The sequence below is a fragment of the Ctenocephalides felis genome, unplaced genomic scaffold, assembly GCF_003426905.1.
Source record: "Ctenocephalides felis isolate EL2017-DRISC unplaced genomic scaffold, ASM342690v1 CF-g0.4_SCAFFOLD_01886, whole genome shotgun sequence".
NCBI lineage: Eukaryota > Metazoa > Arthropoda > Insecta > Siphonaptera > Pulicidae > Ctenocephalides > Ctenocephalides felis.
In genome coordinates this window covers 181,756,956-181,782,269 of record NW_020538040.1, presented here as the reverse complement: position 1 = coordinate 181,782,269, position 25,314 = coordinate 181,756,956, and the positions used below count along the sequence as shown (strand labels likewise).

At 29.6% G+C, this 25,314-nt stretch overlaps 1 protein-coding gene across 1 annotated transcript in view; it reads right to left on the bottom strand.

Annotated features, from left to right (window-relative positions):
- LOC113376484 (paired box protein Pax-5) overlaps positions 1–25,314 on the bottom strand; it is an 82,557-nt gene that overhangs the window by 48,850 nt on the left and 8,393 nt on the right. The window contains exons 2-3 of the mRNA XM_026616416.1: positions 11,448–11,613; positions 3,595–3,792 (exon numbers count right to left, since the gene is read on the bottom strand). Of these exons, the coding sequence (XP_026472201.1) occupies positions 3,595–3,792; positions 11,448–11,613 (364 nt within the window). The remainder of the gene's footprint in view (positions 1–3,594; positions 3,793–11,447; positions 11,614–25,314) is intronic.

The window sequence follows — 25,314 nt, the reverse complement described above, 5'->3', positions numbered from 1 at the left end:
TTTATACGCAAGTCCTCATCTCATCCTTCGGCCAGCAGTTTCGTTCGAAGAAAGCGAAGTAAATGTCAGTTCTGAGGTTTGAGGAGTACACTGTACACTTCCTCTCGCCATCGAAACAACTTCTTCAACGGAGCTTTGATGGCAACGGACCTGTACTGGGACGTGATTAAATAGCATCGCTGGCAGTGCGAGCGAAACGGGGCGACGGAAAGGCTACGAAGCTACGAGGATAGTATGGAAAATATTGCAAACGGTGTTGAGGGAATTCAAGCACGGATCAATAGGCAACAAAACATGAGCCGGAAAATTATTTATACGAACGATTCAAGTTTTAAATTCGAATGATATCAAAGCCAGAAACCAGAATAGATCACTTCAAGAGATATGCCATTGTCATTGCAAAAATCAGATGCTTAAGTTATGCCTTACACTCGTATAAACGTAACCGTCGCTAAGATAGATTTCAAACTATCGAATTCTTAAGAAATAGAAATGATCGGTTAACCACATTTAATCAATCGTATTGAATTCATAATTGATGGTTTGATTCATAATTGATTGACACTAATAATTCTATATGACTTTTAAAAATTAGTGAATTAAAGTATTTTTGATTATTTCCAAATAAATTTTAATAAAGGAGACAAAAGATACTAAGCATAATTATTTTTGTAAGTAAGTAACATTAATGCATTTTTACATTAAGAATTTAAATATCAAATTGTTGTTCTAGATTCATTAGTAATCACTAATGATCCTATATGAATTTTCAAAAATCATTTTAGTAGAATATTTTCTAAGTAATCTCTAATAATTAATATTAAAGAAAAAGAAAAGATTATGAACATAATTAATTTTAATTATCATCAACTTCTGTTTATATGATCCTACTGAATAAATAAATTCAATTACAATTACGATTTTGAATACAGTTATTTTAATTTTTTTTCTTGTGTTTACTTGTACTGTTTATAAAAATACGGAATAAATAAATCCAATTCCGATTAAAAACGTAAAAATACAAAACGATTTAGAAAAAAAGCTACAGCAGCCGTTTACTGAATGACTTAAATACGTCAAAATATCCAGCTGCAGCATCTTTACCTGCTCTTTATTTTTAAGCTTTAATTTGAAATTTAAAATTTGTTTTATGGAACTTTTCAACAACGCATCGAACCTTGGAATCGAGAGGAAATTTCATATAAAACGTAGAGTATGATCAGAAAAGTTTTACGTGTAAAACAATTAAATCTATGAGTGTATATGGGTTGCTCTGAGGAAACTTTTGCAATTCCGGAGACAGATGGGACGAATTGGATGAAGTCAGGGTAAAATAGCACTCATTACCCCAGAGTAAAAATGATAAAATATCGCTCAGATAGCTTTTTGTGTGCGAGAATCAGGAAACGGACATAACGCCAGCAACAGCAGCAACAGCAGCAAAACGGAAAGCAAACAGTGTGAATAACTTCTTCGTTATTGTCGTTTTTGTTCTCCATATTAGATTAACGGAATGACTTCCTTAAATTTGTACACAGACACAGGATTATTTCAACTTTTAACATAAATTTGACTGTCTTATCGTTTAATTATCTAATACGACGAAAATTTGCACTCCACAGTACTAAAAACGGTCATTTTGAAATAAAAAAATAATATTGTATTTATTAGTGAAGTAATTATTTTATTTCATTGGTGTAACTATTTTAGTTTTCAAAACAAATTATGTCTGATAGATATAATTTCGTAATATAGAAATAGACTTCATTAAATATTTAGTACGTAAAAGCTCTACTCGATATATAATAGTACTAAAACCGCCATTTTAAAATAATAACAAAATGAGTATTTACTTCACGGAAACTTTAATATTTTTTTTTAATATATCTATTCCTTTTTTTAAGAAACGAAGTAAATGAATATTCTGCACTAACAATAAGGCGTAAAAAATAAATCTGGAAAATTAAAATCAACTGATTGAAGTATCGGGCTAAAAATTTCATCTATTTCTAATTATATAAATCCTCTTTGTATAAACATATCCCTGTTGTTATTTCAACATATGAAATTATCATTGAAACAAACTATTTTTAATATTTTTGTGTATAGTTCATATTTTTTTAAATTTAATTAAAACTATTAAAAGGATTAATAATCATATGTATATTCATTATTTCTTATATTCAAAATTGAATAAAAATATATTTTCAAGGTTCAAATAATATCTGCTTTATTTCGAAGATCCCTACAATTTTAATTTTAATTATTTATCAAAATTTTTAGAAAGTTCATATATTAAAATTGAATCCAACAATATTGGATTACCCTTCACGCGAATAAAGAATAATGTATCCATATTTAAATATTGAATTCATTTAATATTTGTTTACGCAATGTCAACTAACTGCCTCTATTTCACCAATTCCGACATAAGTGTTATCCGATTAAATCTAACAGATATTTTATTTTAATAGATGTAGCATATAGAGGAGCAAGTAAATCCGCGAGGGTGCTGCAGGCAGGGGTTATTTGCACCAAGGGTGTGATGATAGTGACATTTAATTTACTACTTTCTGAATGTATGTATTCGTATGTGTGCAAGTATATAGCATGTCGGGCATGTCGGTGATGTTTGCGATTGCGATGGGGCTGGGGCCGCTCGAAAAGGTCCCCAGGCACTAGTTCATTAATACATATCAGTGCCGACCAGCCGAGGACGAGGACGAGGACGAGGACTCGATCGTTTTCCAAGAGCAAGAACGCCGCGCTACAGGCGATACAGGATAGGGGACACGATTTAAGTATGACAATATGAGGTCAGGAACATTTCGGTTCCCTTTGCGACCTTTTATTTCGGATTCATAAAGGTTATTGTATTAAGATAGAGAATAATATTCAACAGTATGTTTATGCAACGGCTGATTAAATACACTCACACCTCGTTTTAATTTAGAAGTTGCGTCACTGCTTTGTTATTACTGAATTTTACTATGCGTTGTTAGATTTTAGAATTTGCATCGTCAGGTTTGAGGATTTCATTTTCATGAAAACTTTTTAAATTAGAAGAGACTGACAACTAAATTGCTAATTTCGCAATAGAAATCTCCAAAGAACAAAATTTAACATTCGAACAAATATCCAAAACTATGTCTTTGATTGATGAACTAAATGTTTTGAAAAACTATCCTGACAGCGGCAGTAGGTACGAATAATAGTTTTACAAGAAAATTTACTTTACGTCGAAAAACTGTTCTGTTTAATATACAATATAATAACAGATGATCCACAAAAAAAACTTTTCTTTATTGAGTGTGTGAAATATGTTTTCTAATGCAGTTTTTACCTCTGAACACGAAACTAAAGTCAAAATTGGGGGTCAAAAGGCAAAATATAATATCGATTTTATTAGGCAAAGAACGTTTTTGTAATTTGAAAAAGAATAAATATAATATGTATATTCAAATTGATCGAAATTTGCTAGTGAATAGATAAGTTTTCCAGACCGCATTTCAACCCTTAACTATCATATTCACTAGTGCTAGTAATATCAACAGTCAATCGAATATAAAAATAAAAATTGATTTATTAACTAACCTGTTGATCGACGAAACGGATGGTACGTTGTCCTGTGAGCAGATGCCCTCCGCCAGCAGCCGATCCCTGATCTCCCATGCGAACATTGTTGGATTTTCGCGCTTATAATTTGCAATCGCATCGACCACGGGGGGTGTTGCAACTTTTGGCTTAGAACCACCTATTACACCGGCCTTAAAGCTCCCCGTTTCATAATACCTGGAATTTTGTACATTTGATAATTGAGAACATTAATTTGTCTGGTTACGAATTATTTTCTTTAGAATTAGGTAAGCTCTCTCAGACAAAGTCTTTGTTGAAGGTACAGTGAAATATAGCTAAAAATTTACTAGTCTCATGATTGTTAAGTAATCTTTTTAATTAGACAGAAACTGCTGTCCGAAGGTCTCTGACCCTGACAAAAATTCATGCATAGTATCATACAAAACCAATATATTTTTTATATTCAATTAAATATTGTTCAGAGTTTGTATCAGTTTACTGATAGAGACAGTATGCAAGTGTATTATATATCACATTAAAATTTTTGTTATTTTCTGATTTGATGTACGTTCAATAAATTCAGTAAATCTGTAATTTGTAACTACAAAGCTTTTTAATTGGTGTTATTCATACTCATGATTTATTAATTTCGAAGTAAAATACTTGATCAAAATTAAAATCTGAAAAACATATTTTGATCAAAGCAAGGTTATAAAAAATGTATTATTTATTGTTAAATAATACACAGATAGGTATTCATTATAAATTTATTTATCTATTTTCTACATTTTAAATTATTTTATTTAATGGTAATGAAAGCATTAAAAAATTATAATAAAATACTGAATAATTGATAATGACATTATGTAATGTTCCAGATATAAATAAGTCATACGAAATAAATAAGTAATGTGCATTTATAATAAATATATATGTGTGAATTTTCTAGTGAAACCAAAATATAAAACAAGTGCTTTAATTTCATAGTACTGCACAAGTAAATTTTGCAAATGTTATTGATAATAAATTTATACATGCACATTTATGAGAATAGTAGAAAATTAGGAATTGGGAATGATAAAATATAAAAATAGGACATCATCATCGAAAGGACTTCACTTTTTCGCAATATCATAATCAGAATCGTCGCTTTCGAAAGAACGATCTACAAAAGGTCTGAAATATCTGGATTCTATACGGTTATAAGTTTCGTATTGTTCATTACTTGACGTGTGTGGGCGAATGGAAGGTTCGGTGTGAGTTACCATCCGTCGAGTTTCAGTTATTTCTAGAGATAAATGCATATCTAAATTCTCGGTTTGTGTTCGCTCAATCCTTGGGGATTGAATATGATGAGAGGCACTAGATGCATCGGCAATCTCTTCAGGTTCGACATCCGCTTCAGTCGGCAACTCCTTTATATTCGGATGTGGAGTAAGTGCCGGTGGAACATCAAAATGCAGCGCTAGTCTGCCCAATCCGCTGAAGACTAGATTCGTTCGACTACTTGATCTCGACCTTTCATCGAGTGCAGGATCGAAATGAACGGCTAAATTCAAACTGTTTCCGATATCGGCACCGGAATTCTCTTGCGGATGGAACATTAAATTATTCATTATTTTATTATTCTGCAATGTCGCATTCTTTATTCGTTCCAAGTAATTTAAAAAGTGGCTGTAAGACTCATGATACTCTGCCCTTGATCTAAAGAAATACCTGGGCGCCGGTTGTTCGCTGTCAAGCTCCTTCATCCCTTCATAGCGCCTTGGCCAAACATTTTCATTCCAAAACCGGTAAATGCTGAAATTTAGTCCATCTTGTCTCATAGTGTCGATTACATCGTTTCTCATAACTTCCATCACTTCCGGATAATTCATGTCCTGCACAATTTTCACTAAAGTTCGTGGCAATATAAAGCCAAACCTAATCAATGCCATAAGTAATTCATCGTACACTTTTCTATTATCCCAGTCATGCATCAGCCAACGCACAACAGATAGCATGACTTCTAATTCGTAATTGACGCAAATATAACTCGAACTTATTATAGGATATAATTGATGAATCTCCAGATTCAGATAATCTGAAGTTCCGACAAACGTTAAAAATATTCTTGATATCCTCTGTAGCATTAAGTCCACTATGCTCTGTTCTTCTAAAGCTATTGCATCTAGATAAAGTTGAATTGCAGTGTTCTCATTAAATATTAGACGGCTGTCTATATATGCCCAACATTGTTCTTCCAGCTGTTTAACTGCCATCGCTCGAGCCCCTCTCAAAATATTCAATATGTTCTTCCTGTTTAACAAAAGTTTACTATCTTTATTAGTCAAAGTCATCCACCGGTAGATTTCGTTCAAAACATCTATTGTAATTTCTGATGATGATAATCTTTCGCTTTTATGAGTATTAGATCTTGTAAACAAGTCCGTGTAACAGGACAGAACTAAAAAGTGACAAAAAAATGGTTCTTCGTCTATGTAGAGTATATAATCTGGGTACTCGTGATTAAAAATTTGATTTATTATAGTATGATATAAGTCAGTCTTTTCTGGCAGTCGTACTACATCACAGTCAAGAACGATATCTGGGTTAAATCCTAACTCCTTTAACGAGTGTTCTTTATCTATGAATTCAAGGTCGTCATTGTTGGATGGAGATGTTTCGTTACCTGAATCCGAACGTCGATCGTAATATGATTTTCGACAATCCTTTAGAAGGATGGCGCATGCCGATTTCGATCGCTTCCGCTCCAAGTTAGATGATTGTCTCCTTGCGCCAGCGTCGGAATCAACATTTTTATCTTTAGCAGACCGTTTTTTCGACGTGCAACTAGCGGTTTGAATCGATTCTGTTTGAATTAATTCTGCTGTTGTTTTTGGAGCCAGCTCAATAGGCGAAGCTACTTGAGCAATAGAACTGGTGTCAGACACTAAGTGCTTATTATCAAAAATGGTTGTCACAGAGATTTTGACTAAGCCATCAGAATCGGAATTCGATACACACTCATAATAAATACCCCTATCAGTAATTGCGCCTTTTGGTAACTTGATCTTTGGTTTGAAAATTTTCGATTGGTCGGATGTCGTTAGTTTTCTTCTGCCTTCATCCGTTATCTTCTTTGGTACCGCTCCTGTTGATTCGAGAGGCACGCTCGAGGATGACACGCTCGAGAATGACATCTCTGCAGATTCTACGACCGCCTTAACACTTGCGACGCTACTTGATAAAACACTGGATGTATCACCGAAAGTTGTTGATTTGGATTCTGGTTCATAACTGATAGATTTGTCTGATTTAATTTTTTTCATTTCTCTAACAAATGTGTCTTCAGATTCGTGCTCAAGTTCAGCATCAGATTTAACTTCGGGCTCAACTTCTGGCTCGACTTCTGGCTCGATTTCTTGCTCGACTACTTGCTCGACTTCTGGCTCGACTACTTGCTCGACTTCTGGCTCGACTACTTGCTCGACTTCTGGCTCGACTTCTGGCTCGACTTCTGGCTCGACTTCTGGCTCGACTTCTGGCTCGACTTCTGGCTCGACTTCTGACTCGACTTCTGACTCGACTTCTGGCTTGTCCTTAGCTTCGTCTTCAGGAATGCTTTCAGGCACATTGACTGGGCTACAAATCTCTGGGGTATCTTCGGCGGTAGTAACGGTTTCGGAATTACTAATAATGTTGCAATCGACTTCCGATGCAGTATCTTGCAAAACACGCGCAGAACATAAAACGGATATCGGTATAGGATCTTGTGCGTCACAATCAATTTGCAGCGATAAAGCACTCGACTCATTAGCTTTGGAAGATTGTTCATCAAATGAGGTAACTTCTTCGCTATTTTTTGTTCCTTTATCAGACAACAGGCAAGGTGATGAAGCTATTGCGATCGCAGACACCCTTAGTAGTCCAAAATCAGCAGGAGGTTCCACAATTAATTCCGATGATGGGATGTCTGAAAGCGACCAATCACCACCAATCGACTAAAAAAAAAATAGTATATGAAATAATTATATAGCAACAATGGTCGACAATTTGCAATGTCTCGAAAACAGTATAGAAGTATTAAAACTAATGATTTTTATGATATTTTTATTTAAAAAAAATTATTGTAGAACATTAAATTATTTCAATAAATTTATATGTATATTTTAATATGTAATGTAACATCACAACACATTTTGTGTGCATACCTTAAATTCAAAAAGTCGAGTAATAACATGTTCAAATGATGTCAAAGTAATTGTATAAAAACTGCAAAGCTAATAAATATATTCCGAATTCATCATCAACATAACAAAAGGTATATTCTCAAGTAATATAGTATTTAAGTCAATTACAACCATTCATGACTTATATAAAATGTCATTAAATTAATCAAAAGAACGTCTAAAATTGTAAAATTGCATTAGAAAGTAACAATAGAGAGTGCCTATAAAGAAGCTTGTAAAATAAAATAAAAATTATAACATACAAAAATAAAATTCTTAAAAACACAAAATTTTGTTTTGGTAATATTTAAATAGTATCATCGTAAAACAGTACAAAATTGAGTACAAGTACAACATAAAGTAGAGCCAAAATTTAATATACATATAACGAAATTAATAATAAATTAAAAAAATTCTTTTATTTTTTAACTCAAATATGAAAAAGTACGAAAAATGAGGAACGTCATAGTAAATTAAATCAAATGCTAATTAATCTAATGTATGTGCATACATGTATTAATCCAAGCCCAAACAAACATGGCAAAATGGCAGCCGAAACAGAAAACCAATATACCAAATGAACGATATACCGTCGTTGAACGTTATGCAAAAAAAATTACACAACTATATCACAATATATAATGTATGAAAATTAAAACTCTACTTATTTAAGCCAAAATCGTTCATTATTTCAATAAAGCTCGTGCAAAAAGTTAGCGAAACAGTTGATAAAATATGTATACAGTCCTGAATGCACTCTGGACGAGATCATAAAATGGCGCCACAAACTTTACTCACAAAAGGATTAGACCAAAAACGTTCATCTACTTAAGAATAAATATGTTCAATATGAGAAATCGTCAACTTGACTCGTTTGCCATAATCGTTCATTATTCAATAAACTACAAAACTGGAAAGCATTTCATAAAATATGTATACAATCTTGGAAGCGCTCTAGGCGAGATCACACAAAGGCGGCAAAAACTTTATTCACAAAATGATGAGATCAAACACGTTCATCTACTAATCGTAAGTATAAATATGTTCGACATCGCAAATCGCCAACCATTGTAATAATGCATAAAAGTACTTACAATGTCTGCAGTATCTTCAGTCGCAGTCATTTGCAGAGATGTATCCGATGTTGCTCGTTCAGGTGTTTTGGAACGGCGTACAGATTTTTTGTTTAAATCTTTATTCGAATCCATTTTTTAAACTCGTACGACGAATTAATAAATATTCTAGTAAGAACTAATTAAAGAAAATCACTGAACGCTATTTAGAATTTACTGAACCACTTGCACACTCTGGATCACTTCACAAAGAGAACTAGGAGAACCGTCCACTACGAAAGTCAGAGGATAAAGAGAGCGAAAGCGATAAAGGACGGTCGGGCGGCGAACACCCGCCAGAGTAGCCAACGTGCAAACGTAAACAAAATATCAAATTAAAATAAACAATTACGATATCATTTATAGTTTCGACTATTTATACACTACAACAGTTTCAAATATTATAAATAAAACCTTTGTCTCATAACTATATCGAATTCATAAGAGTTTTATATATTATACCGAGTAGGTCGGCGGTTGCCAAATCGACAATGACATATCGATTTTGATTAGTGACATATCAAAACAATTATTGATAAAATACAAAACAACTGCAATTTCAATATTAAAATATTTATGTTACTAACGATACAATATATAGTAAAATTAACGTAAATGAATAAAATCTAAGTGAAAAAAATAATTCGTTGCAAATGTCAATTCGTTTTTGCACAAGCCGGTAAATTTGAATACACATTTGGACACATCGAAATAATTTGCTGTGTTATATTAATTATAATAATTAATAGCGTTAATTAATGAAATCTAATAAAAGTTTTTAGAATTATAATTAATATTCTCTTTATATATATATATATATATATATATATATATATATATATGTGTGTGTGTAAAGTTTCGAACAAGAATCCAAAAAGTAATAAAAAACAAAAAAAGTTTTTAATAAACTATTTCTCCATTTGTTTATTTACTGTCGACGTTTCGGAACTGGGTACGTTCCATCTTCAGGACATCTGTCAAGAAACCTGATCTTGATAATATTTAAGCAAACAATATGTTTAAGAAAAGAAAATGGGTTTTTTAATTAATAAAATAGTTGAAAAATTAATGTACAGAAATATGATAATATGATTAAAATGAAAATGATAAAAATAAATGAGTGAATTATATAACAGGATATTAAAAATAATAAAAATTTTTTTTTGAAAGTTTTGGAAAGTTTCAAGAAAAAGTTAAAGACAACATTGAATTAATTACCTGTATGGTTGAATATACGTTAGCACTTTTTTACTAAAAAAGATTTTATCAAAAATTTAATTTATGAGTTACTTTTCAGCCTCATTCACAAATCCAAGACTCTACCATTTAATATATATATATATATATATATATATATATATATATTATTCTACTAATATAATATAATATAATATAATAATATACTTCTATTAATATAATAATTCTATTAACATAATAATAATATAGTATCATTAACAGAATAATTCTATTAATATAATAATAATATATAATAATATTGTTTAAATATTATAAATAATTTTTATATCTCAGATTTAGCTCTAATTTAAATAATTTTAAATTTCGCGGGATGCATAGGCAGCGACCCGCGGTTGCCAGATGAGTACTACATGACATATAGAAAAATATATTGATCAATTACAAAATAACTGCAACTTGATTATCAAAATATTCATGTTATGAATTATACGAAATATATACAAAAATGTATATTATAATATTATATTAATGTAATAGAAGTGAAGAGGGATAGTATCTGATTACCAGTGTGAAATCGTTTTTGCACAAGCCGGTAAATTTGAATACAGATTAGGTTGAAACATCCGAACTAGACTGTACTGTTATTTTAATAATTCCAATAAATTTAATTATATTGATCTAAAACCTTTAAGTAGTGAAAACTATTAAAACTACATATTCAATATGAGACTAAATAAGTTGGGTTGATTAATTATAGTTACTTTAATCCATTAAAAGCTTAAAACGTAACAAATAAATGAAAATGTAATAATACAAAATTTTTAAACATTTACGTTTATATATGTAGTTATACGAATAGTGATGTGTATATACATCATATGTATTGGCAAAATATTTATGATAACATATTTTCAGGCATTCATCCAACAACAAAATTTTAGTGAAAAACAATGATTTTTTTTGCAAACATTTCGAGTCCGGGTTTGATTTATCTTGAGTAAAAAATAAAAAATAATAGAAATTAAAATAAGAATATTATAAATTACAAAGAATTAAAAAACAGCAAGTAATAAACGAATAACATTAAACGCAACGTCAAAATGTATAAAGATAGAAACAAAAATAAAGTGATATGTTTAAAGACAGAAATAAAAAATGTAAAATCATTTTTAGTAACTTACCATACAAATAATTCACAACAAAACACATAAAGTAAGAAACATCGTTTTAAATATAAAACAATTTTGTATTGGTGTTTAAGCGTGTTCTCAGAATGCCATTATCCACTATTTTTTTACTATTGGATGGATATTATATTATATTATTGTCATATTAATATTATAATATTCACCTGGACAGTATTTTGGAGACGCATCCGTGGCTGACCCTGAGCTGCCGTGAAATGTCGCAGGGCCTGACTCCGTTGTGCGCCAGTTCGACGATTCTCTGTCTGACGACGTCGGGCAGGGGCCTGCCGTTGACGAAAACGCCGCCCAATTGATTTACACCGCCGTGGCCTGAATCAGAACATAAAAATCATTGATTAAAATTTAATATAAATGGACAACTTACAAACAGTGTAGAAACGCCCGATTTGCATACTTCCATATACGCATTCAAGTTATTTAAGTATCATATCGGATCAAAGCAATATTTGAGGATAATAAATTTATTATGTTAGCAAGACAAGCAAGTATCCTTGACTTAATTGGTGAAATCCAATTTAGAATTTTGTATTCATATTGTTACTGCAAGAACATTTATCATGTGTCTAATATAACAAAGCTAATGACTTTTAGTTAAAGTTAATCATCTAAATAATAATATTTACTAATATTACTTAATTATCTAAATAAACAATCTTACACCATATAAATTATTTTGCATTACTATAAACATGTTATTCAACGCTTGTTTATAATTATTCAATTAATGTGCCAAATAATAAAGGTACATATACTATGTTTAGTATACACCATTATTGAAGTATGTTGTTGTTTACAAATATTCCATATAAATGAAAAAATCAAAATATATTGAAACAAAATTCTGTTAAGGAATTTATATATTTCTGTAATTCTGCAGTGCTCTACATATTTATCACCATAAAAATAATTTAAATCCAACGTAATATGATTGTTGAAAAAATTGATTATTTTATTTAAACTAGCATGGTAGTACGTATTAATTTCATAATTTACTAAATTTTATGAATAAATCATATTTTATTTATGATTTTTTTATTAATTAATAAACAGCAATCAAAATTACATATAACTCTATAAACTATTCATTCTGCTATCACAACAATAATATATATATATATATATATATATATATATATATATATATATATACTACTAAATCATATATATATATATATATATATATATGTAATAGAAGAAATAATAATAATATAAATAATAATAATAATAATACAAATAATAATGATAATAAAAAAGTAATAAATTTAAGTAAGATAATTTTACCAAATTAGGGTAGGTAGACCAGATACAACAATTTTACGAAACGAACAAAATAAAATTAGTTAGATATTTAACTAGATTTAAAATTTAAAGCAAATGTAAATAATAAACATAAACTAAATTAATTTGAATGTTTACGTAGGTAAAGATTAATGTTATTGTCACTTTTTGACATTTTTTTATATAAAAATGTTTAAATAGAGTTAAAAATCAACTATTATAAAGTATTTGCAATAATATTCATTGTGATCTCATACACCAGACAATATATCTGATTTGTGAGATATAGTATATTTGAACATATATTATAATAAATAATTATTTTTTTCAAATAACTCTTGCTATGATAATACACATACAGTATATAACTATTAGCACACGAGGATGTAACCTTAAAATATTTTTTGCTAAATATTAATAATTTTATTATTAACTGTATATTCAATTTTAAATAGATATTTATTAAATTAAAATTAAATACATAGATACAATTATCCTTTACATAATTGACCCACGGTACAAAATTCAAGAAAAATATTTCCTTCTCCTTTTTAGTTATAATACCAAAATGTATCCACTTTCCGCCCTCAATGAAAATGATTCATAATTCATCTCTTGCCAGAATTTCAGAGACAGCAATGAAAAATCAAAGTTATAGTGATAGTAATAATAATAATAAGCAAATTCATTGTTCGTAAATTTGCCATGCGCCTGACACGTGCATGCGGCTTCCTTTTCCGGCCCAGAAGACCCCACTATTTCGGGTTGACATTTATATCTAACTGGGCGAACTTTACGAGTACATTTTTCTTCACTTTTTCAAACTTTGTTTATTTTGTCATAGAAAAAGCATTCATGAATTATATTTCGAAGATCCGGGAAATAGAATTTTAATAATAAGAATGATCTATATACTTATGTTTTTAAATAAATTATTAATGCTAATGTTGGATTAAAAACTTTTTGTTTTATTTACTTTAAAATATTTGGGCTTATTTCAGTCTTTGTACTTCAACAACTGCACATAGTATTAATTTTTAACATTAATTTCAACCGAAAACCTTACTTATATATTTTGCTTCAGTGTTCCTAATAATAATTGCTTGGATTTAATCGTAATAGTTATTTATACAAATATATTTCTGTATTAAATTTCTTATATAATATTTATTTAGTTTGATTTTTTATAGTTAAATTGATTGCCACTGAATGAAGCCTAAGATGCTAGCCGAAACGTATAGATTTTAAATAAATTTCTAAAAACTCTCATTTTTATTGATGTAACGCCCGACTTTTTAACTCAAATGTATATATATATATATATATATATATATATATATATATATATATATATTAGGGTGGTCCTTAAAATGGTCATTTTCGAATTTCCTTGCTCCCAGGGGCTCAAATGGTTCCAAATAGATAAAAAACAATTTTCCGAAAGTTTTAGCCCTCAATATTAACGTTTAGATAGAGCGCAATTCAATCAAGGTTTTGTATGGAATCAGCAGGGAAAAATTCTTAAAAATTTAAAAAATGCTTTTAGATGTAATTTAGCGAATAAATGAATGAATAGAACTCATGTTATAACTAAAACTTTTTTTTTTAATTTTCAAAATTTTTTTAATTCTTTTTCCATACAAACTTTGATTGAATTGCGCTCTATCTAAACGTTAATATTAAGAGCTAAAATTTTCGGAGAATTGTTTTTTATCCATTTGGAACCATTTGAGCCCCTGGGAGCAAGAAAATTTAAAAATGACCATTTTAAGGACCACCCTAATATATATATATATATATATATATATATATATATATATATATATATATATATTGAAATGAATAAAACAGCCAATGCGTCGAATGTAAAGAATTTATTTAATTTTTTATACGTTTCGAGTTTCGAGAATATATATATATATATATATATATATATATATATATATATATATATATATATATTCCACTATTTAAAATTGAAATAACAATTATAATCCTTCTTGAAATAGGTAGCTGACCGTTCTATTTTTATTTTAATTATTGCTATATCTTTACATAATATTGCTTCAAACTGTATATTATAGGCTTTTATATTAGAGACATTAAAATATAAGATTTGTAAGTGCTGCATAATTTTTTTAATAAATAATATTTTTTGTTAAAATATTTATAACTTATATCAAATGTTGAACAAATATTTTATTATATTGCAACTAAAGTAAACAACTTAAAATTCTTGTACCGTATTGAGAATAATTTTAGCAATACACTACTAATAAAAATTTACAAAATACTTGAATGATAATATTTTTAAACGTAATAAATTATTGAATAAAATTAAATACTTACATTTGCTTAATCAGCAATATTTCATGAGGCATAATTATGATTTTTATTTAATTTTAATTTGTCATATCAAGATCTAATCAATAAAAAAAATAAATCACAATTGGATTCCATCCCAAAATTAGGAAATTTTTTTAAACAAAATAAATTTTCATAAAAACTTTTATTTTACATTTGTTTACCAGCAATTATCTTGAGTCATAATTCCAACACTATTATTTTATTTATCGTATAACACAGTGGGTTCTATTCCCTACGATATTTATAATTCTATATTCGAATGAATGTTTGAATAATCGTGATGCAGCACGTGCGAATGTGTATCAGAATCAGAATGGAATTTCTTGTCGGTTGATCTTATATTAAGCTAAGACGCTTGTAATTCGCGCCAATTAGTTGCATCTCGCAGCTAATCGTCACATTGAAGCGAAGCCACGAAATGCGGCGTCTCACCGACTACGAGGAACCGATAACATGAGTAACCCTGTGTCTCCACCGAGAGAGAATCGAGAATTGGAAACGAGATGAACGTTGATACTATTGTCATAAAGGAAAATTGAATTGGAGAGACCGGTACGGTTGATCTAGGGTACGGTAGTGACAGTCGTCGTAACAGCTAAACTATACTGATTTTGAGATAGGGTCCGAAGGAAGAAAGATAAAGAATAATTGTTCCACCAACTTTCCATTATTGCTTTCAGTCAGTGCCTTACATTAACATGATTTATAGACCGCATTGCTTTTAAGGGGGTTGTTCTTTTTTTATTTTTCTTTGTTTCGGTTTTGAGATTTTTTGATATTATGAAAGATAAAACCCTTAGAATCATTTAAAAAAAAATCATCTCAATATCTATTTTTTTGACGAAGTTATAGATATATATATATCTCTATACGTATGATCCTCTGAAAGCGTTTTTTTATCGCTCCGCGAGCTATTGTATGCCAGATTCCTCTTTTTCATTATAATACCTCATGCACATAACCTTTTTAATGTGTCAGCATCTTTGAACACCATGGTGTATTTAATACATTAAATTAAATGGTGTATTCAGTACATTATATTAAGAACTTTAAATACGTTTTTCTCAAATTGACTTTTTTCAATGCGGTGCCACAAATTAAACAAAAACTACAAGTCGGATCGACTTGCATTTTTTTTTAATTTGTTCACCACTGCAATACCGAGTCCCCCTACCTCAAACAACTTGATAACATTACGCAAAAAAAATTTGCGAAGCTTCTCGCCCCAAAAAAAGGCCTTTTTTGACACTTTTTTTTTTAAATAGCTGCCATTTTTTTCCTTTTTGCTTTTTTTCTTTTATTTTGGTAGGGGGACTGGAAACAAACTTCTTCTTCAACGTAATTTCTTTTTTTTTTGTTTCGGGCGATGCGCAACGGATTTATCTGTGGCACCGCAAAATAGATCGTTTTTGCAAGACCGACTTTGGCGCCCCCTGGTTAAAAAATGACGGCGCAAAAAGAAAAAAAGAAAATCACGTAATATTCTATGATTTTGTAATTTTTGTTTAAAAAAAACCGCATGTCTCTATGATAAATACATTTCGAGAAAAAACAAAAACAAATACCTTGCATTTTTTGTAACGAAAAAAGAACAACCCCCTTAAAGAGTCAAAAGTAAGTTTTTCCTTTCCGAATTCTAATCATAACTGTTAATTGTGTACAGATAGATTACTTTTTTGTTATTTAGCTGTAAGTTGAACATTAGATATTATTTACGAGCAATTAGTTTTTGCTTAGATAAGTTAGCTCACTCATAATGATGATATGTTTTTAAAAGTGTGCGTTGGATACGGTTGTGACAATGTATTTTTTCTGGTAATAATTAATTTATGATAAGAATTTCTATGTAAGAAGACACTATATATTATATGTTCATTAATCAAATTTACGTTGATTTATGAAAAAAAAAACTTAGCAACATATCAATTTTCTTAAAAATAAGCAAAGATACTATTGTTGATTTTCGTTGTTACTACTTGCCCCAGTAGTAAGCTCCAAACAGGGGATAAGTTGAAACACCACAGATTTTCTAGAAATTTATTAACTGTGAATAGCATTTATCCACTCTAAAAAGGACTACCAAATAAACTATATATTATAACATATCAATTGAAATGAAATATTGAACAATAGTTATAAAACTATTTTTATTTGATTCCGTAGAGGAATAGTTCATCTATCCATCTTCATTTTGTAAAAATATAATCAGTGAATCTAAAGACATATTAATTTCAAAACGAAACTGTTGCAATAAGCCCCTAGTTCCCCTATACTAAACAAATATTATATATTACAAAATGTTATTTATTAATATTTATTTTATACATGTTAATTTTAATTTTGTAAGCTGCAATTAAATTTTTAGATATGCTGCTAGGAAAATTTTTAGATATTGAAGACATTATTATATCAAGAACTTATTTTACATTAGTATATTTAAAATTTTGTGGAGTTCCAAATAAATGTTTTACTGCCTGCATGGTTCATCGTCTCATTTTTTCGGATATATATATACAAAGAGAATATCGAAATAATAGAGAAATCGTTGTAGTCGTAAAGTCAGGGGTAGAAAATTGACTCAATTTTATAAAAGGAATTATGTGATAAAATTTCAAGAAGTACTTTTAGTAATTTCGTAATACCAATATTATTTATATTATAAAAATATTAAATTGCTTATATAAACTCGATACAGAATTTTCAAATAAAAGAATTGTTGTAACTAACACTTCTAAATATTTCGATTCCTCATTCAAAATTATAATAAGTAGTTTATGATAAAATGATATAATATGAAAATTAATAATTTTTGTGATTATTGTTTGACAAAAACATAAAATTATATAACATATTCTGAAGAATATTAAATTTTTTTACGAATTTTAAAAAATTATAACAAATTTTTAATATATTGAACAAAAACTGAGGTTTGGAAATTTATTCCATAATATTGTTAATTATTAAATTATGTAAAAATTTAGATATTTAAATGCAATAAAGACAGTAAATAAAATTAACAAGTTCAGAATAGCAATTTCACAAGAGTTAAATTAATTTAATGGTTTATTCCAACTCTGATGAATATTTCTTTTATAATACCAGATCAACGTTTATATGATAAAACCTTTGTAAATAATGTTCACATAAAATTCGTATTTTACATTGGTGAAAAATGTAGCTGTTATTTCGTAAAATTTTTTCAAAATTAAAAAAAGACAGTAGATCTCTTTGCCCCTTGGCTGTCCCTTCTTATCCCGCCCATTTGGCAAAATGGGACAAATGACAAAAATAGTAAAAAAACATATTAGTATAATGAAAAGTTAACTGGGAATATTTTACTGAATAATTAAATGATAATTAGATAGTTGATTGTTTAATATGGTGCGGCCACGTCTTATGTGTTTTGATATAATTCATTTATTTTAGACAGTATAATTACTGAAAATCAAATCATTCATTTCACTGAAGTATGCCAAAATTATAGAATGATGATAAAAACAAAAAAAGAATATATTTCGATTTCTCTTGTGATTTTCATAACTTCGATAATTATATTTTCTGTCTCTGCACGAACGATAGACTTCTGTGGTCGGGTTGGACGTCTCTGCCCTGTGTCTCTTCTTATAGTGGTTTCAAGTCCTATAGATTGGTGCGTGTGCCAAAAAGCGTTCTACGTCTCGGCAGTGATTTCGAATTCTGTTTTTACCGTTCTAACGCGATTTGACAGTTCGTCTGCTCCGGCGTACATCTCAACTGAACGTGACATCCTCGTCTATTCCTTGCGGCCACTCTTTCTCCTTTGCACCTCAGAGAGACATTTGAAAGGTGAAAGGCGGAGGAGGACTGATTCGATTCTCCTATTCTATTCCCTATATCTAGTCATACGTGTAAGCGCGCGATAATGCTTTTCATCGCGGAAAGTATCACCGTCGCGCAGCACCGAAGGAGAACACGTGACAACAAATATTTTATGCTCTCCGTCATAAATTTATACATATGTCCATGTTAAGCCAATACTGCGATTTAAATATAGGCAAAAGTCGTCAATTATTTGATTGGCTTTATTCAAACGATCGATTTTTTTTATAATTCTAAGAAAGGAATCTATAATAAACGTTTAAACTATGGGTGTATGGCATCGTGCCTCAAGGCAAATCGCTGGAACTTTCCGTACCGTAACAAAATGTTCGAGAAACGTTTAAAAGTTTTCAAATAGATTATTATAAATAAATATTGTAACATTGTCTAATATTTATAAGAATTATATAAACTGAATTAGAAAGTTAAAATTATTTGTTTAAAGTATATTAGAACTTTAGTCAGAATTAAAATTAAAATCTGAATTATTTTCGAAATACAAAAAAAATTTTTTTTGAAAAAAAAAAATTGAAAAAAAAATTTGACACAATTTTTTTTCCAAAATCAATTATTTTGTTAAAACAAGCAGAAAGTTCTTTGAATCATTTAAATCGGACGCTTAGTTCTCTCAAAAACTGCCATTTTTTGCACATTTAGCTCTGTATCTTCGAAATAGCTGGTCCTGCCTTTGCCAAAAACTAATAATCTCTTCTCCCAATCATTACAAATTAAATTTTTTTCATATCATTCAAATCGGATGCTCCGTTCTCTAATTTTAAAATTCAATTTCTATTTTCTGCACTCTTTGCTCTTTATCTCGGTAACTGCTGGACCTGTCTTTGCCAAAAACTAATCAGCACATCTCCCTATCAACAGGAATCGAAAATTTTTTGAACCTCTACTGACGAGCAAATTTAAAATGTCAATGCAAAAGGAATTCTACTGACAAGCAAATTTAAAATTTCAGTACAAAATGGGACTCTACTGATGGGCAATTGAGAATGTCAATAGAAATGGGAACTCCGCTGACGAGCAAATTAAAATTTTAGAACCAAAGAGACTCTACTGACGAGCAAATCAAAATTCTAATACAAAAAGGGACTCTACTGACGAGCAAATTAAAATTTCAATACATTTGTAAATAAAATTTTTCGGTTGATCCATGCACCCGAAAACGTGACTGGAAAATTGTATCCATACATACATACATACACACACACACACATGAGGTATGTCAAAAAGTTCAGAAACCTTCAAATCGTCGAGAAATGCAAAAATTTTCAATTTCGATTTTTGGACGATTACTATAACTTACCCTACGGTAAGTTAATAAAATGTATCTACCTTTGGTAGAAACCGTCAACCATGTAATTGTTTGCATTTAAAAATATGAAAAATCTATTTTATATAATTCATGTTGTGCTATAAATATATTTTGTAATACATATCTTGAATCAAGAATACAATTTATATTTTATTCATATAATCTTCAAACTTGCTATATAACATGTTACATGTTATTATAATAAAAAAATATATCAACTAGTATAAAATGTTTGTTTTGTTCGATTTTATTATTTAGTCTGAACACCGTACGATTTTTAAGTAATTGAAAGGCGATAGACGTCCGTCCCAACATCAAATTATTGTCAATTTTATAATAATTAAATAATATATTGATAATGTTAAATAAATAATGTCAACAGAAAATAATGAATTCTACAAAAGCTCAGTTGCACGCGGCAATAATGCGCAAAGCATTACTTTTCGATAAAATACTATTTCGATTTACAAAACTTTATAAGACCCCAATCCAAATTTAAAATGGATTAAATAAAAAAAATGATAAAAACATCTCTTATTTGTGATAAACCCATAACGTAATGAAATATAACTCCCTGCAAATGGCACAGATTCTCTTTATAGCCATCTGTTACGATTGATAACGCGATAAAAACTCTGAAAATGTGTATGGTCTTAACCCCACCAAATAAGCGAATGCTCATAAAAGTATCCGTGAATTACTGATAATGAATTCAATAAAAAAATAATTCTACAAACAGAGGAATTTTCTGAATGATATTGCACAGAGATTTAGATGGTTCCCCCGTTATAAATCGCGTATAGATGGATCTGTAAATCTGTATCGCGAAGCTCGTCCTGAGCCACTAATTTCCGCAAGTGAGTGCTAATGCTGCCGGATCGCTCGCTACGATAACGTAACAACGTTGCCGAAAAGCCCGAAACACCGAAAGACCGAATGATACACACTTAGGCCAAACAGGAGGAATAAAATACGGATATATATGTAAAGATATATATGCTGTATTTGGAGCAGATAGGTGTTATATGGACTAAATACCAATGACGATGGGTAGAAAATATAAAAACAGAGTACATACTTGTTTGATGAGATTCTATTCGTTACCAATTAATCTAACAGGTTTAGAAACACTTGAACAAACTATTTTTGTCATATTTGAATATAATTTTAATTCAAATAATAAAACTAATGTCGTTTTGAGTTCAATCTATAGAATTCAATTTACACAATGCAGCATTAACTAAAAATAAAACTTTTCTTCTCCAAGATAAAATGACGAACAATGACGCTGATCACAAATTCACAAAAACATGTGAACAGAACAAATATTTAGTGGATATAAATTTTTTCGTTAAAAAAATTACTTTTTTTATCATAATTGAGATATACTCTTAATAATAATTCGAAAGATTTAAAAATACTTGCGCAAACTATATCATATTCAAGTATATAGTTAGAATTAATTTAAAAAATTAATTAATTAGCTAAAGTATTTTAGTGTTAGTCTTACATACATATGTAAAGAAAATTCTAAACTTCTATTTTGAACTTCTATTTGAACTTAAGAATCCTATGATAATTCTTCTTAACTATGTAACTTTTCTCAGAAGCCAACCGAATAGTTTTTGGAAGTTTTCTAATAGTGATTATATATTTTTAACTTGACTCGCTAATGCCGGATAATTTCCACTAGAAAACATATCTCTATCTATATTTTCAAGTAAAAATGGATATCAATACTGCTTGATATCTGGATGTCTTGCAAAAGAAAACTTTTTTTTTGGTTTATTTTTCATAGCAAGCTAAACAAAGTAGCTACATTTGTTACAGTTATATATTATTTGTCTGCGTGAGAAGGATCGCTATCCTGCGATAGCGCCTTCATAGATGTTATATTATATTTTGCAGTAAATCATTGCAGATTCTTTTTTTGAGACGCTTTGGTGGTAAAGGCCTGAGCAGATCTGACGCTAATACGTTTGGACGACGACTTAGACGAGCTTTTTATCTGGTGCAGTTGAATTTCTAATTGTATCTACATTACTCACGAGACAAATTAATATATCAAAATTATATAAAGTATTAATGTCCGAAACTTAGACATAAATAATTTGATGATACGTCAAATAAACTTTTATATTATTCTCCATTCAATTAAATTCCAATAAGTATTTTGATATAAGTAATGTTTAATGATATTTCTCAATATCATTTTTCGGATTCATTTATCCCAACAAGTGCCTTATCCTATATATAGGTATTACAGATGGATTTGTCAGGGGTGTTTAATCAGTGTTTAGGATCGTCCGCTTTTCTCTTTGTTCTACACTTAGTATTTATTTCGAACGAGACCATCTGCATAAATTCGCGCAATCTATCAATGGGTCGAGGAGACTTCACACGAATACCAATGAGATATTTCCACTCAATAAATACTTTGATTCGATACTTCTCTTGTTCACGCTTTTTTGTTGGTAGAAAGACGATTATATTTGAAATACTGATTACATTAATAAATAGTACTCTGTTAAATTTATAATTTGGAGTCTACGACAATTTAATAAACATATTCCTGTTTCTGAACAAACATCTTTCCGTCCATATTTTTGAAATCCATAAAAATTTCGAATATAATTTTACCGATTTCATACAAATTTTTCATTCCATGTCGCAAGTAAAACGCAACAAAAACTGTATAAAAGATACATGCGTCATCTGTTCATCCACATATGCCTATTTTGCATTTTGCGCAGAAAAAGCTAAATCAGAATACGGTACAAAATGGAAAGCAAACACAAAAAGTATGTAGAATGAATGTAACATGATCTAAATGTAATTTATTCCAAACCACAGAGTTCATTATTTCATTTAAATAAAGCACTCTACTCGACTCTATGCACATAACAGAGAGAAATATTCAACGGCTGAAACACTGAAACACGGGCACAAATGTGCTATAGATATCACTGTCACCGAGAAACGACACCGAGACCAGAAACGAAAGTAGAACGCCAAAAAATAAGGGAAAAACGAAAAAAGTAAAAAGATATAAAAGAAAAAGGAATATTGTAATGCGATCATTCCGGTCAGGAATCCGCAATATGCGCCCCGTGAATTTAGAGCACAGGTCCATAAACGTATTCTTGCGACGAGCTTACGAATTCACTTGGTAAAATATCAATATACGTTTTAACCAGGACTATCGCCAGATTCTACATTTCTACTTGGACGACGCTTCAACTGTCAAAAATGGTCCTAAAAATTATTAACACACGTGGATTTACAGGAAACGCCAAAATTTAGAGACGCAGTTAAATATATTAAAGATTTAAAAATAAGAACAGCTATAATATATACCATCTTTTTCATGATGCAATTCATACAGAAATTGGGTTTGAACTGGATAATATAAAATTAAAAATAAGTGATATTAAAATTACCTGGATTCGGGGACATAACGGAATAGATGGAAAAAATGCGAATTAAAATAACAATAATGGAACGCAAAAAATGGTTTTTGCTCTGAAAAGAGATGTAGATAATTTTAGTAAAAAAACAAGTAGAAGCAGAATATTTGGGATAACACAAAAAAGGTAAAGCATATAAAACAATAACTACTAAAGTTAGAAGCTTTCAAAACATGGTTTAAAAACGTTGAAACTGAAGATAGGAAATTTATAACTACGTTAAATATAATCACAATAAACGTTGGTCACTTTCCAAGTCATCTAACTAAAATAAGTATTAAATCTTCTGCGTTCTGTGAATGTGGATGAGGAGGAAACAATAAAACATATTATTGTTGAATGCAACATACTTAAAAAACAAAGACAAAAAATGCTAAACAAATGACTATGTCTAAAAAAGTACAATTAAATCAATTGCATGAAATTGTATGAAAAAAATATAAATATGAAAAAAAATTATATGAATTTATATTATATAGTTATGAAATTTTAATGTATTCAATTTAGCAATAAAATATATTGTATTTATTTTTTATTATACATGTATATTTATAAGTTACATATGACTAAATGTTGTTTAACGAAGTCAAATAAATTAAAAAAAAAAAACAAAACAAAAAAAAATTATCAGTAGTAGATCTGGTAGTATACCAGTGTTTAGATTGTCAAAAATGTAATAAAAATATCTATACGCGAAATTTGCTTGATTTTATTTTAATCATGATTAATCACGTATTCTGAAGTCCATAGTATTTCCAGTTTCCGTTGGAAATCCCATTTTTAAATCGCAAAATACAAGATTTATTTAATCGTTGCAGACCTAAATGTATGACGAGGAAAATCTAAGGTTTACTAGAGTTTGATGATAGAGTTGTTAGTCAAACCGAACAGTTTGCAATATTACAGAGGCCTATGAGAAGTAGTATAATTATGAAATACAAAATTTATTCAAACGTTGCAGAGCTAAATCTATGACTAAAAATTGAGTTCGTATTTTGTTCGAGTTCAACAAACATGCATCTACCTGGTATTTGTACTTACAAAGTTAACGTCTATTACACTCGTTATAAAAACTACAAAGGCAATCAAATTACGAGTATTTTTCTTCTGTTCAATTCAATTAGATGAACGTAAAATAAAATAATATATGCATTAACAAAAATTGAATTTTTCTGAGTACTCGAAATGGAAAGGTCGCCCATCGTACACGTGCGTGGCCGAAGTGTTGTCAGCGTCTATTTGGCATCATCACCAGCCAAGGTTTGAGGGTGCATCCGAGTGGTTATTATTCTTATTACTCGACTTAATAATACGATACAGCCGCCAAATAATATATATATATATATATATATATATAATATATATGTATATATATTTGGTATTCGTTCATTAATTCGATTAATAATAGTCTACATCGGGAAATACGAGCGCACCACAAACAGACAATGCCGGCATAATGGAAAAGCACTTAGAGTCTAGTTAATATTATCTCAGAGTGCCCCGGAGTGTTGTATTATTTATGGCTATCGGCGGTTATTTCATTGACTTGCCTGACAAAACGTATTTAATCTTTCTCATACATGAGAGGTTGTCACTTCAGATCAAATCAGGAGGTTTAGGGATGTTTGGGATTTCATAAAATTGCTACATCTCACCACTTCATTAGCACTACAGCGATTATATACTAAAAATAAAGCATCTGATATTTATGTATTT